The sequence below is a fragment of the Lonchura striata genome, chromosome 20 (genome assembly GCF_046129695.1).
Source record: "Lonchura striata isolate bLonStr1 chromosome 20, bLonStr1.mat, whole genome shotgun sequence".
Lineage (NCBI taxonomy): Eukaryota > Metazoa > Chordata > Aves > Passeriformes > Estrildidae > Lonchura > Lonchura striata.
This window is the reverse complement of record NC_134622.1, coordinates 10,535,581-10,550,773: the sequence shown is the minus strand read 5'-3', so window position 1 is coordinate 10,550,773 and position 15,193 is coordinate 10,535,581. Positions and strand designations below refer to the sequence as shown.

The 15,193-nt window shown below is 46.1% G+C and overlaps 1 protein-coding gene across 3 annotated transcripts in view; it reads left to right on the top strand.

Annotated features, from left to right (window-relative positions):
• SYNRG (synergin gamma) overlaps positions 1 to 15,193 on the top strand; it is a 30,168-nt gene that overhangs the window by 13,547 nt on the left and 1,428 nt on the right. For 2 of the 3 annotated variants that reach the window (XM_077787588.1, XM_077787589.1), the window contains 8 exons: positions 770 to 1,714; positions 8,518 to 9,114; positions 9,471 to 9,634; positions 10,327 to 10,380; positions 11,067 to 11,163; positions 11,436 to 11,584; positions 14,164 to 14,274; positions 14,820 to 14,855. In XM_077787588.1, the coding sequence (XP_077643714.1) occupies positions 770 to 1,714; positions 8,518 to 9,114; positions 9,471 to 9,634; positions 10,327 to 10,380; positions 11,067 to 11,163; positions 11,436 to 11,584; positions 14,164 to 14,274; positions 14,820 to 14,855 (2,153 nt within the window). The remainder of the gene's footprint in view (positions 1 to 769; positions 1,715 to 8,517; positions 9,115 to 9,470; positions 9,635 to 10,326; positions 10,381 to 11,066; positions 11,164 to 11,435; positions 11,585 to 14,163; positions 14,275 to 14,819; positions 14,856 to 15,193) is intronic. The other variant, XM_077787590.1, reaches the window with a different exon arrangement.

Here is a 15,193-nt window from a genome sequence, read left to right as displayed (position 1 = left end):
ACTGATTTAAAGTGTGACACTGGTAGCTTAATAATTAAATGCTAGTGGTGTTTTTCTAAAAGAGAAAAAAAAACTATTTTTTGGACACTTGTCTTAAAGTAAGCATCAATACTTTACAAAAATTATAAGTAGTCCAAGTATGTACATGCTGGTGAATGGGTTAAACAATGTTTTCATGTTCAAAAGAAAAAAGTTATAAAATTAGCACACCAAAATATTGAATGTAAATCCAGTGAAAACATTCTTACCTCATGTTGGTTTTGTCTCAGCCATCTGGAGATCCCCCCTGAAAAAGCTGCAATATTTCAGAGGGAGGAAGGGAGGAATTGCTTCCATAAAAAGCAAATACTGTATTGGCATAAGTGAAATTTAAAATTGCATTCATTGTTTGGCAAACATGAGGAAGGTGAGGTGGGGAGAAGAACTTGCATGGAAGCCTCATAATGCAGTATTGATCTCCTTTTGAATCCATTTGTCATGGTGTGTTTTGATATTAAGTCAGTGTAAAGGGAGTTTAATATGGCTTTGAGGCTATTTGAGAGAATTAAGTGTTTGCTGGAGTGAAAAGTAGAATCACTGCCCTTGACACCTGTGTGGCTGATGGGAGTGGAGTTTGCAGTTCCTTGTGCATCCCGAGGTCTTCCATTTAAGCAGTTTGCATAAAACCTTCTGACCCTGCATGAGACAATTTGCTTGCTTGCATGGTGTGAACGTGCTGTGTTTGTTGTGCAGGGTTTAATTGTTGTTTTCTCCCTGTTTTCATTCCCAGGAGAGAACCTTGCAGAGTTCAAGCCCACAGGAGCCGACGATGGTTTCACAGATTTCAAAACCGCTGACAGCATCTCCCCGTTAGAGGCACCCTCAAAAGACAAAACCTTCCCTGCACCCTTCCCACCTCTGCCTGCTCAGCCAAAACAGCCAGCACAAGCCAAGACCCCTTTGAATCTGGCAGACTTGGAGCTCTTTTCCTCTCCTGGAGAAAACAAGCAGCCATCCTTCCCACCTGCATTTAACACCTCAAAACCAGGCTCCTTCCCCCCACCACCCCTTCCATCCGCCTCTACCCAGCCAGCACCCAGCAAAACTTCCAGTTTAGCTGATGACTTTGGAGAGTTCAGCCTTTTTGGGGAATTTTCTAACGGCGCATCAGCCAGTGGACAAGATGACTTTGCAGATTTTATGGCTTTCAACAACAGCGGGGGCTTTTCCGAGCAAAAACCTGATGACAAATACAACGCGCTCAAGCTGGAGGCCAGCCCTGGCGCTCAGGCTGGCTCCTCGGGCAGCACAGTGAAGGGTGGGCAGAGCTCTGCCACCACTGCTACGCCCACCAAGTATGACATCTTCAAGCAGCTGTCCCTGGAGGGCTCCGCAGCGGGCTTCGAGGAGGCCAAGGACAGCGCGCTCTCCTCGGTGAAGAGCGATGATGACTTCGCCGACTTCCACTCCAACAAGTTTTCTTCCAGCGGCGCCGAGAAGTCGCTGGTGGACAAAGTGGCAGCTTTCAAGCAGGCCAAAGAAGACTCTGCTTCGGTGAAATCCCTGGATCTGCCTTCCATCGGCGGCAGTAGCGTGGGCAAGGAGGACTCCGAAGACGCGCTGTCGGTTCAGTTTGACATGAAACTGGCTGATGTGGGAGGAGATCTTAAGCATGTCATGTCTGATAGCTCTTTGGATTTGCCAACAGTTAGTGGCCAGCATCCACCAGCAGCAGGTGAGGAACTGGTTAGATTGCTCTGGTAACGTAGGTGGTGCAGATTCCATGTTCTCTGTGCTCAATTACAGTATTATGCACTCGTCTTTCAGTAGTGGAAGACTCCTCAGTGTGTGTCCCCGCCAGCCACGGCCCCTCAGCAGGGCACCCTTTAGTTTTTGTCTTAGAAGACTATAAATATAACTAGCTGGAACAGCTTGAACTCCAGGCCAGTTTATTTTTGAGATTTAACATCATCATACTGGTACCTGTTTGCTATTGGCGCTTAAGGGACTCGAGTGGAAAACATTCCAGTGCAAACAGTGTCATCCCATTTATATCAGCAAGATGATGGCAGAATCTCACTTTAATCTCTTGTTTTCCACAAAGCATTTGGCTTGGGGACTTCCCCAAGGGTCACTAATTGGGGCTGTTAATGAGAAGCTGACTAATCACCAACACCAGTGTATTCCCCTTACAGTGGGGCTTCGGATAGGCAGGATTTTGCAGGACTGCAGTAGTAGAGTATTTCCCACACCTTTCAGTGTTAAATCCCTCGTGGAAATCATTGTGCCAAGGCGCTGCAAGTGCTGGTCTTATGACTGGGAGCTCTTGGACCTAAATTTAAAACATGGAACTTTCACTTTATCCTTATCAGGTTTCCACCTTCTTTAATTTTCCTTTACGACAACATTCCTGAGGGAGTGAACTGACCATCTCTGACCTGATCATGTATCATAAAACAAATTTCCCAAGTGTCCTGCTTTTTCTTTTCATATATACAGAGGAGATAAGCTGTAGTTAAATGTTCTGTGGCCTTCAACAACATGGGAACCATTACGGTGTTCTAGGACAAGTTTTATGCAGTCAAAGGCTTTTCTGAACAGGGGGAACATACAAACTGTAAACGTAAAAGCTCTTGCTGCAAGAATTGGTTATTTCCACATGAAGTATTTCTTCCATTTTTTGCAGATATGGGTAGAGAAAAAATATACAGTACTGTAATTTTGCATTATATGATATTTTTAAGTAGGGGAGAGAATTAAGTTGGCAACTTCGATGTGGAAGATACTCTCTGACAGGGTACAAAATATCAGGAATAATTTATTAGCAAAGACATTTAATTTTCATATTACTGCTTGGGGAAACTCCCAAGTTGAGTGAGCTGTCAAAACGTAGCACCAACAGTGTATTCTTGAATGTTTACTTTGGGTTTGAAAGCACTTTTTCCTAATATTTTTCTAGCCTCTTTTGGTGGTAGTTTGACTTCTGTAGCTCTTTACAGGACGTGTGATTTTGCCACAGCAATCCCTGATGAATAATTGCTGATTGTGGCAGGAAAGCCTCTTTTTTTCAGTTTGTTTAAAGGGGTTAGCCCTTCATGTGCTTGTTGCTAAACTTTTGAACTCTGAAGTATTAATTAGAAGCTATTTTTATTAAACTTAAACAAGTCTGTATTCTCCTATGGTGCCAAGTTAGCTGTTATTCCTAAAGGGAGAGTTTTGCTCCATTTAACTCTTTGGATTTGGTGGCAGGACGTGCTCTGGACACTCTGCTACAAACACTCCTGTGCTCACATGTTCCTTTCTGTGTGTTTGATGCATTTCAAGCTATGAACTGCTGATGGTCAAGTCCTTTTTTTTTTTTTTCTTTTTTCCAGTTTACATGAAGTTTAAAAGCAGATTTTTTTTTCTTTTTTCCTCATCCTTCCCTTCGATCTGTAAATCTAGTGTCAGAAAGGGACAGTATCCCTTTGTCACCTCCCTGCTGGGAGATGGGAGATTGTCCTGGGGAGCTGGAGGGGTGCAAGCCCTGTGTCCCATCTCCAGGGGAGCAGCAGCAGGACAGAGGTGCTGGGAGATGCTTTGGCTTTGTGACGTGCCCACACAGAGCTGTTTCTTCCTTGGCTGTGAGCTTTGACATTTGTAGCTTCCAGGTATGGGCAGGTAGGTGCTTGTGCTGGGAATTAGGGAGAAATCCTTGGCTTGCTTCCCAAGCCAGGGCCCTGTGGTCTCCTGAGGGGTGAAGGTTTCCAAATTTTCTCTCTCCAAAGGGGATCCAGTCTCTTTAAACTCTTAACTCTCTGTGTGGAAGGCAGATGTTACTAATGTTGCCTGATTTCTCCTGCATTTACTCCGTATAACCCTTTGAGCACTGGCTGCATGCTGTTAGTTTGGACCAGGCTGCTTCTTTTACACCAAATTTATGTTTCACTCCGAGCTGAGAGCATTAGAATGGGCACCTGCTCCTGTTGGGTGAACCTGATTTGTTCTTCCTGCCAAAGGTTGCAGCCAGAGGAGCCCTGCCCCAGGCACCCTCAAAGGGTTATCTGCTGCACTGACACACCTGTAAAGTACCTTTTTCTTTGGCATTACTGGAGATTCTCTGTATATTTTAATCAACTTCAGGTTTTTTTGCTGCTTTTTCTAATGTCTGATTTCAACTAAACATTTCCTGTGTGAATGTGCCTTTTCAGATCTGCTTTGATATCTCTCTTCTGCAAGTATTGACCTGCATGCTTTACTCTGATACCGCCCTTCCGAGCTCCTCTGTATCCCTATCTTTTGTGATCTGTAAGTCCTGCTGTGTTAATAAATATTATCTTGGCATATTTTGAAAACGTGGGGGTGTGTGTGATTTGTTGCAAACTAGCAATGGATCTCTTCTTCCTCAAAAATACAGAGTTTAAGGCTCTAGTATCCCCTTAAGCTGGTGGGTGCCTTTCTCTTGCAGAGCAGGGTGTGGGTGAGCTTCTTTCTCCTCTTCCAGTGCTTTGACCTCACTCCCTGTGACATCCTGAATCTTTATATATCAACCTAAATAATATTTTTTTCCAGAGATCTGTGTTGGAGAAGGGATGGAGTGGAGGAAATGTGTGGTGGCAGGGTTGTTTCTGTGAGTTGGCACTGAAAAACTGTGTTACTGTCTAGACTTTTATGAGTAGAAGCTCACTTAATAATATTCTGATATTTATTTAGCTAATCCAGTGTGAGTTAACCAGAACCCCAAAGTGAATTTTCCATTTGGGAAGTTCTACCTTTTAAATATTGAAACTTTTAAACATGAATGACAGCTGCAAAGTTTTGGCACGCAATTATGTCACTTCAAATTCCTCCAGCTCCTGAGCCACTGACAGTTTGGGATTAGCATCAAATTAGCAGACAAGGAAAAAAGCTAAAAATAATTGAGATGTGGAATAGTTAAAATGTTGTGGGGTTTTGGAGTTGCCACAAGAGCAGGAAGCAGAATGTGGCTTTTCTTCATTACACCAAGCTGCAGAGGCTTTAAAAGGGAAAAAAAGAAAAAGGGAGAAAAACATAACACCCCTCCTTGGTTCTGCAGATCAGTAGGTCATGCCCAGCCCTAAAGGTTTTTAAACCAAATAGATAAAAATATAGATAAAGCTGAGACCTATCTCTGCAGGGCTGGTGCAGCTTGTGTTTGTTCAGCCCGTCATTCCTGGAGGAGGCAGAGGAACGTTCATGGCTGTATTTATTACGTTTTTGTCCAGATGTGACAGTCAGTTTGCCTCCCTTGCCCTCATTTGGGTTAATTCTACACACAGAAGAGCTTATCCACCCTGGTTTATCCCGGGAGGGCTCTGACAGGGAGGGTGTGGATGTGTTTGCTGTGGCCTTCCCAAGGGCCTCTGTGGGACTGAGCTCCCAGTGGCAGCTCGGGGGTTTTATTCTGCTGTGAAACATTGCTTAGCATGACCATTCCAAAATAATTAGCAAATCCTGTAATTCCACAAGGTTTTGAGCCTCTTCTCTCCTATTTCCTTACAGTCAGCGTTCTTGATGGTTTCACCTTAGCTACAGCCATTCTTTAGAGAAAGCAAATGGCAGTAATTCCTTTATTGTTAACTGTTCCAAGCTGAGAAACGGGCTTGGGATTTCTGTGGCTGCTGACAGGCAAGGCACTGCTGGCAGCAGTGCGTGAGGCTGTGTGTTCTGCAGGCTCCTCTCCCTTGTGAGGCAGCAGGGAGCAGCTGCTGCTGTCCCCGGGGCTGCTCAGGCTGCAGGGATGTTCCCAGGGTAACAGCACTCACTGATGCTGCTCTGCTGGGAGCAGAGCTGCACAGCCACCACCTGTGTCACCCTAACAGCCACAACGTGACACCGCAGCTAGCTTCATTCATCAGACCTTAATACCCACTGAAATACAAAACCCTGAAAGTCTCCTATGCTGGCTGAAAGCCCTAAATTTATTCCAGTGTCCCTGAGTTGTCTTTCTCAGTTTTCTTCAGGTAGTCACTAATGCTGTCAAGGGTTTTCCTTAAATGATTAAACTGTTGACATTGAAGGCTCCAGCCTGCAATTTGCCTCCAGCCATAACTTAATCCTTGGTAGTTGAAATAAATTATTATAGTTGGCTCAAATCAGGGGTGACAAGTTTTTCTGTAGATGAGATAAGACTGGGAAACAGTATTTTTAGCTGTATTTCATCCTGCTGTATGTCCCTTGCAGCCAGTGCTTTCCCTTGGCTGGCTCCTGCAGGTGCACCTGGTCCCAGGTGATGATCAGACACCTTGGACTTTGGGTTCCACATTCTTACTTTTCATACTTCTCACTACATTGTTTTAGGACTGCTTGAGCTATTAACACTGACTCTGAATGCAGTGTTTTTCCAGTAATATAATATTCCTAGAAAAAGGTTTATTCAGTGGAATGATCCTTCTGGAATTACCCAAAAAAAAAAAAAAAAAAAAAATCAGGTGTACAGAATAGAACCATTACATTTCATCTGAGCCTTTGCACCTCTTCAGAGGTTTTTGTGTCTGCCTGAATTCACACACAGAGAATCTTGACTCTTGGTTTGTGAATAATTAAACTATTGTTCTGCCTCTCCTGCCCTATTGATTGCAGGTCAGTTCAGGATTCCCCCTGGAGCCTGCTGCTGTGCCTGAGGCAGGAGTGGATCAGCAGTGCCCTGACCTGGGCCTCAAGGATGTGTTTGCAGCTCAAAATCTTAGCAGTTACCAAAGGAGTGGTTCCCGACAGGATGTGAGTGTGCAGGTCCTGGGGTGGGATCACTCCTCCTCCCTCTCCCTCCTGGGGGCACTGCTCAGATCTTTGCTGCCGTTTGGAGCCAGCACAGAATGAAGGGAAGCAGAGGTTGCCTGGTAGCTGGTGGTATTTGCAGGATCCCAGGATTAATTACAGCTGGCTCACGTGTTGGAGGTGGTTCTGCCTCTCTCTCATGCAAAGCTTTCATTTCCCTTCTTTAAACAAAAACTTGAGAGCACAGGGTGTGGTGTGTGGTGATAAATCACCGACCCCTTTCACTCAGAGCCTTTTTTCTGTGCCAGGAGCAGGTGCTTTCATCCCTTTCTGTTTACCCCTGCACATCCACAGTTCCAGAGGAGATGGAGACCCGTGTGCAGGGGCTCAGCTCCGGGTTTGGGATGCTGCCCAGGACAAAGCAGCTGCAGGAGGGCCCTGGGGAGGGGCTGGTGCCACTGGCTGTGCCTCGCTGGCCCATGGCAGTGGCCACTGAGCTGTGCCCTGTGTTGCTTAGGTTTTTCATTAGCCATGTATGTGGGTCATGCCTGGGAAGCAGCCTGGAGCCTGGCCTGCTCTCCCCCTGCAGTGAGTGAATAAACCAAGGCAGAAATGGTTGGTTAGAATGGTTTCATCCTCGGGCTGGTGGCTGGAGTGCAGGAGGAGGACAGCTGGGAATTCAGCTTGTTCCCACCCTGCTCTGTCAGAGCCCAGCGTGCCAGCCTGTTCATCCCTTGGTGTTCAGCACCATGTCTCAGCCCCGGGGAGGCTCAGGGAAAACTTCCTGTGCTCTGGCTTTGCTGTTCCTGCAGCTGCTGGACCCCGGGCAATCCGAACTGGCAATTGTTCCTGCTGGAGAACAGATGCCAAAAGCAGGGTAGGAGGGCTGGTTTGCAGGGGAGGGGGGCTCATGCCTGAGTGCAAACTGCCCAGCCCTGGCTCCTGTGCCTTCACTGGGTCAGTGTCAGTCTGGGAAAAAGTCTGGGAAAAGATCAGTGGGGTGGGAGCAGCCAGAGCCCCCGGGCACTGCAGGCTGTGAGCTCACACCTGCCCCTGGCAGGGAGAAGAACCTATTGGGCCATGTAATCACCAGGTGGGTATAAATGTTTGGAGCTTTCTGCAAAATAATTGGATTTTCTCTAGACTTGGCTTTTACAAACTACTTATTCAGTTAAAACATGATCTCTGCAATATCCCTGTCAGTGCTGGCACCTGGAAGTTTGACGAGTCGGCCGTGCAGCACTGCAGGAGCCCTGATAAGCTCAAACAGGATTTCTAGGCTTTTTTAGATCCTTGCAGCACATTTTTACATGTTATTTGTATCAAAGCATGAATATAAAATTAAAGTGTATTAATACTTTATCAGAGAAATGGAAAAGTCAGCCCAGTCTTCTGTGTGGTTGGATTTGATAAGATGAAATAACGCATTAAAGGTGTTCGAGTTGTAAAATTTATATTTTGATTGTAGATTCTGCAGCCAGAAAACTCAACTGGTGATCTGTGCAACCTGGACTGGCCAGAAAATCTTTTTTTTTTTTTAGTGTTTCTTCACTACCATAGTGGTACAGTGACTTTCAGCTTAAAATGTAACACAGCATTCATAGGTCAAGGTTTGCATTCATTGAACAGAGAAATATTTGTATGAAATGCTCAGGTATTTTCCAGATTATTTTTGTGCAAACTCCAGCCCAATCCTCAGCGAGACAACAATTCACTGTGTCTGTCCTTGCAGCTCCTCCAGGCTCTCAGCACGTGGTTCTTGGGCGGCGTGGAGAGTTTAAGGTTTGAGCTTCAGCTCCTAATTGTGGGGCTTTGTTTCAGATGTGGATGACTTAAAGGCTGGCCCGTTTGGAAGCTGCCACAGTGGCTCTGCACTCAGCAGCCTGGCGAGCTACGACTGCTCCGGCTCCGAGCGGGACGAAGGCCAGCAGGGCAGGAGGCTCTGCTTCGCCCAGCCCTCCAGCGGCTCCTCCGCGGCCACCTCTGTCCTTCAGAAGAAGGAGACCTTCTTTGGCAGCTCAGAAAACATCACCATGACAACAGTTTCCAAAGTGACAACCTTCTCCAGCGAGGATGCTCTGCAGGATGGTTCCTTCGCAGCCTTTGCCACCTTTAAGGACTCGGGGTCGCTCTCCGGCGGTGCCGGCGACGACGTCGTCGGGGACTTTGGGGATTTTGCCAGGATTCCCTCGGAAGCTCAGGATGCAGCAGCAGCTGACGCAGCCCTGGGCGCCGATTTCCTCGCTGGGGTCTCCTCTGAGCTGCGGAGAGAGGCCGCAGATGACTTTGGAGAGTTCCAGAGTGAAAAACCAAAAATCAGCAAGTTCGATTTCTTGGTGGCAACGTCCCAAGGCAAGGTGAAATCCAGTGAGGAGATGATCAAGAGTGAGCTGGCCACCTTTGACCTGTCTGTGCAAGGTAAGCCTGCCCACGGTGGAGGAACCTCATGATGCATGTGCTCATCAAAGGCTGATTTTCCTAATTGAATTATAAGTTAGCTAATGGGGATTGTTCCAAAGGCTGCTGGAAATGACCTGAATCTTCTCATTGATTCCTGTGGCATTTGGAGCAGGCCTTTTTCTACAAGGAAAATAATTGTTGTGCCAAAAACCTGTAAGAATTGAGGGACTTGGGGAAATCTGCAGCGGTCACTGAGTAAAGAGAAATATTTGTTTTTCTGGAGGAGCGGGACAACCCTTGCTGCCACTTCATTCATTTTAAACAGCTTGGGTGTTTAGAGTAAAGGAATAATTTTTTACAACCTGACTTTTTAGGGTCTCATAAGAGGAGCCTGAGCCTGGGGGACAGAGAAATCAGTCGCTCCTCACCTCTGGCAGCCCTGGAGCAGCCCTTCAGGGACCGCTCCAACACTCTGAGCGAGAAGCCAGCCCTGCCCGTGATCAGGGACAAGTACAAGGACCTCACTGGGGAGGTGGAGGTAAGCAGCTGTCTGGGGCACACCTCAGCTGGCACTGACATCAGGGGCTTCTGTATCCAGCTCTTTGGGGCTCTGTCTCTTTGGGTATGGGTGTGACTGTGAGGTGTGTCCAGGTGTAGTCGGATGTTGTGAGTGGAACCTGGAAGTTCCTTCTCTCACATCTTTAAAGGGAAGTGGGAAAACAGAGAATTTTGTCTGAAACACAGAATCACTTGACTTTGCAGCCTAAGGTTATGACTGGAAATTAGTTACACTTTAAATCTAATCCCAGCTTTGGCAGAGACTGTTTGCTTTGGGGAATGGCATCACTTTTTGGCTGTGTGGTAGTTATTTCTGTTGCTCATCCTGAGAAGAGATGGGAAAAGGACTCAGATTTAATTCTGCTAATCCCTATTGCTAGAACTGTAACAAATGTGTCAGCAGGAGGTGTGTGCAATGAAACCTTTCACCCACCCCTATACATTCTCCTTCTGAAACTCATTCCCACTCCCAGAAATCAAATTTTAGAGTTCAAGTGCATAGAGAGTCTTGGAAGAATGGGGAGAAATTAGGAACAGATCTGTTAAAAGTTCACACAGCTGATCTGCAAATAGTCCTTTGAAATACCTGTCTGCTGTGTGTCTGTTGTGTAGGAGAGAGGGAGAGAAAAGTGTGTAGGAACAAGACTGAGCCTGTCCTTCTCTTTGCTCTAGGAGAGCGAGAGGTACGCCTACGAGTGGCAGAGGTGCCTGGAGAGTGCCCTGCAGGTGAGTGTGGCTGCTCCTCCTCCTCCAGATCCTTCCTCCTCCCTGCCTCACTGTGTTTGAGACCAACAGGCAGAGAAAGTGTGGGAATCAGCCCTGGGAATTACAGCTTTTAACCCAAAAGCTGCCACCTCCTCAGCTAAACACCCTACACTAATCTCCCTGTCGCTGGGGGTTAGTTTGGCTTTTCCCTAAATATTCCAGATCTCTGGTTAGTGGGGTGGTCCCGTGTTTGGGTGCCCAGTATTGTGTGCTCAGGGCACTGGTACCAGTGCCTGGCTCCTCAGGGCTTCCTGAGGGACAGAACTGTTGGTGTGCTGTGCCCAGGGACCATTTGTGTGCTGCTGGGGATATTTCACTGCTCCTGAACATTTCTTCTTTGCATTTCAGTATTAGAGAGCCCAAACTGTGAATGCTCTTATTAAATTAGACAGCAAGGCATACATGCTCCTAAAACTCTTAATTTGGTAATGAAACTATTGGGGGGAATACATTAAGGTTTTAATGTTCACACTTTCCTCTGATCTACTTAAGCAGGAGTGTATAAAAATGTGTGATGGAGTGTGGCAATAGTTTCTTTTTTAATTTGCCTCCTTTTGCAAATAACACTTTCTGCTGGGGGCAATCTTATTTGTAATGATTATTTAAAGATAGAAACCCCATCATTGTATGAAATTCATTCCCACCAGGTCATAAAGAAAGCAAACGACACCTTAAATGGAATCAGCAGTTCATCTGTTTGCACTGAAGTTATCCAGTCTGCTCAAGGCATGGAATATTTACAGGGTATGTTTTAATTTTCCACATGCTCTTCACTGAAAGTTCTTCCCTGAAAAACAAGAATATAGAATCACTCTTCCCCAAGTGGCATTATTTTTAATCCTAATCTCTGCCTGCATCTGAAGAATGAAGAGCTCTTCTGCCAAATAAATGTAACTCCAGCTTTGAAGTGACCCTCCATGGTTACCCCTCCTGTGCCACTCTGGTTTTGCCATTTCTGAGTTCAAGGCTGGGGATCCAGTGCATTCTCTGCAATCCTCCCTGTTTCACATCCACAGGGGTTGTTGAAGTCTACAGAGTGACAAAGAGGGTGGAGCTGGGCATCAAAGCAACTGCTGTTTGCAGTGAGAAGCTGCAGCAGCTGCTGAAGGATATTGATAAAGTGTGGAACAACCTGATCAGCTTCATGTCCCTGGCTGCTCTAACGGTAAGACCCAAATAAGATGCCTGGTCACTCAAACAAATGTCATCATTTTATTTAAAGAGGCTTTGCAGGGTGGGCTGAGTTGATTTTTTGTGTTTCTGGTCTTGGAAAATGGAAATGAACTTATTTGTGAAAGCTAGTTTCAAACCCTCTAAGAAAACTCTTATTTGTGCACAAACATGATGTTGTCTTACTTGTACTTTAATGATTTAGGTGCTATCCTGGGTGTCTGTGGACATCTCCAGTAAGGCCAATGTAATAAAATCCAAATTAGCCATTTTACAAAGCCAGAATGACAAGCACATACCTTGTTTTTAATATTCCTGCAATTGGCTTTAATGCTCACAGTTCCATAACACACAGTGGAGCCACACAGGAACACCTAAACTGCTTTCCCTTCTCTCTGCATTTGGAAATGCCCGAGTTTGTTTTGGTTCCTGCCATGGACTAAGCAGCTTTTCCTGCTCTGCACTGCCAGGAAAAGCTCCCAGACAGGCTGGTAGGAGCTGGAGAGCTTTGGGCATGGCTGGGCAAGGGGGACAGGGATGGTCTGAGGGGAGGCCCTGTGGAGCAGGAGCATCCCATGGGAAGGCTCTGCACAGGAGCTGGGATTGAGGGGGGCACACAGAGGAGCAGGACAGACACAAATAGAAGGCAGGAAAAGCACCCTGCCAGTAAATACCTTGTGGGGTTTGTGTTGCAGGAGATAGCATGTGCAAAATCACTTCCTTCAACCATGGAAAAACTCATCATTTTAGAGAATCAGCCATTTTTGTGTGCTTTGTATTGAGTGACACAGTGGATCCTTTGGCTCAGTGCATATCCAAGGAGCCTTCAGCATCAGCACATCCCACCAGACATCACTGAGCAGATATTGCCATGGGGTGGTTTCCTCTGAGCAGTTTTAATTTGTGGCTTCCTCCTTGCACTGCAGCTGTGGCCACAAAAGGTTTTTCCTTCCCAATAAACATTTATTTATTAGTAAGGCTTGGAATTCTTGGTTTCTGTTTGAAATGCCCATCTTCAGCTCACTGTCATTCCCTGCATCATTCTCGATGATCAGTCCCTTTTATACATCTTTTGCACATTTTAAACCTCTCCTGGTATTTTGGTGATGTCCTCTGATGCACAGAGCCTGCCATCCTAGGAAATTTATATCCTCAGCATTTTCCTGCCTGGCAGAGGAAGTTGATGGACCTGGATTCACCTGTTTGAACTCTGGCATTGCTGATAGGAGCAATCCCAAGAGCTGCCAGCATCTTTTCCTGATTTAAACAGGTGGATTAAAACACAGTTGCTAAAATGCTTTTCCTTGGAAGATTACAGGGATTACCTGAAGTCCAAAGCTTGGCCCCATGTCCTCTGAGCTGCAGCAGCTCCTGGCTCGCAGCTCCAGCTGAAGGTGAAGCACAGCAGGAACTGCAAGCAGAGGCTTCTCACATGCACACAGCGTCCAGCTGAATGTCCCCCAACCCAGGGGCTCCTGACTCTGGAATTCTCCAAATCCCCCACGGGGTTCACTGGCTTCACACTTCTCTGCTGTTACAGTCACAGATCCTAAATGATGCAGAGGTGCCAATTAACTGCAGAGAAGGATTCCAGCTCCCAGGCATGGCTTGGAAAGGTTAATTTTATCTTTTAAAGGATTTTGTTACAAGGTAATTTTATGCACAGCCTTTCGGTTTTTTCACAGCAAATTGCAGGATGACCTTCTCATTTGCTTCACTCATGCATTTGGTAAACAAATATTAGAGTGCCTTTATTAATTTGATTGATCTACTTAGAGATTAAAGGGTGTTTTTTTCAGGATTCCAGCTACTCTCCAGCCATTCAGCAGGGCAGCATGAGCAGCATACCCACAGTGTGGATTGAGACACACATGGCCTGGGATCACACCATTTTTTAGGCTTCTTGCATTTCTAGTCATTGTTTTTATTTGCATTACTATCTTCAGTGCAAAATTTGAAGTTTTGTATCATCTTTATGCAGTGTTTTAATTAATCATGTGGTTGAAATGTGAGGTTAAGAACTAGAAAAGTGACCACAATAATATATTATTTACAGCCTTATTCTCCCACCCTTTGCCTGTCTTTAACCTGAGCATGTGTGTGGCTGGTGGCCTGAATTCCATGGTTTGGTTAACCTTAATATCCCATTTTGTACTGCTCTGCCATATTGTAGGCTCAGAAAAAAAACCCCAAAAAGAGAAAACCAGCTGCCCTTTTTTGCTGAGGCAATCCCAGGGAGGCCAGGCCAATGAGCCCTGCTGCAGCCACCTCCCCGGGCTGGCTGGGAGAGCTCCCTCCCCACAGCTGCACAAACACCTGCAGGTCCTCTGTTTGCCTTCCCCTTTGCATGTGGGAATGTGCAGCTCAAGAATTCCTTCCTTTGTAGCTGAGGCCTTTTTAAAGGCTCTGAGAGTTATAAATTGGTGCTGGTGGAGATGGCAGATCCATCCTGACAGCTCTGATGGTTGTCACCCTGCCGTGCCACGTGGCATGCTGGCTCCTGGTGCTCAGTAATTCTTCATGAAACTTTCTTAGGCACTGAAGATGCCTAAAATTCCTGTCTGCTCTCTTCAGCCAGATGAAAACTCCCTGGATTTCTCTTCCTGCATGCTGCGCCCCGGGATTAAGAATGCCCAGGACCTTGCCTGTGGAGTGTGTCTCCTAAACGTGGATTCCAGAAGCAAAGTAAGTGTGTGGTGCTTGAAGTCCTTCTGAATTTACAGTTTGGGCTTCCCTTTGGAGAATCCCAGGCTGGTTTGGGTTGGAAGGGACCTTAAAGCCCACCCAGTGCCCCCTGGGCCATGGCAGGGACACCTCCCACTGTGCCAGGCTCTCCAGCCTGGCCCTGGGCACTTCCAGGGGTGGGAGTACAGAAAAAAATCTTCATGGTTATAATTTCTAAACTCTGACCTGTAGATGGGTCTCAATAAAATCTTACAATGGAATGTCCAGTGTTCCTTGGGCTTTGGTGTGGCACAGCTGTGGAGAAAGGGTTGAGTTTAATTGTTGGTAGTGGGCAAGAAACAGAGGTGCTAAGATTTAAAAATACATACTGTTTTTTTAACAAATAAAAATCTTTTAATGACTTTTTTTCATTAAATGGCTCACTAGAGGGGACTGTTGCCATGAGCAGAGCTGGGAGGGACTCCCAGGACATGTGCAGAGTTGTGCCAACCAGTTAAAACTAGAGGCACTTTTCCTGACTTTTTTTGGTTTTAACGTTATTTCAGAAAGAAGAGAAACCTGTGGAAGAACTTCCCAAAAAAGTATGGCTCTGTAAAAAAACATTCTTTCTAGACTCATTCTTCTTGAGTGTGGAAGGCTGAGCTGCTAATGAGCTCTCAGCTGTCATTCTCAATTGTACCAATCATTAATCCTCTTCTCCAGTCATGTTTTGTGGCCGTTAACTCTTGATCTGATCAACTAACATGCTCCAGAGCCTCCCCCTGTCTGTCTGCATGCCTGTACCTTGTGCCCAGCTCTCTGGTTTTGTGCTCCTTCTGTTGTGTGGTAGAAAATCCTCGAGTTCCTGAATTTGTGCTGCCTGGGTGTCTGGAGCAAGAGAGGGGGGATTTCAGGGGCTTTGTGCTAGAAATATTGACTT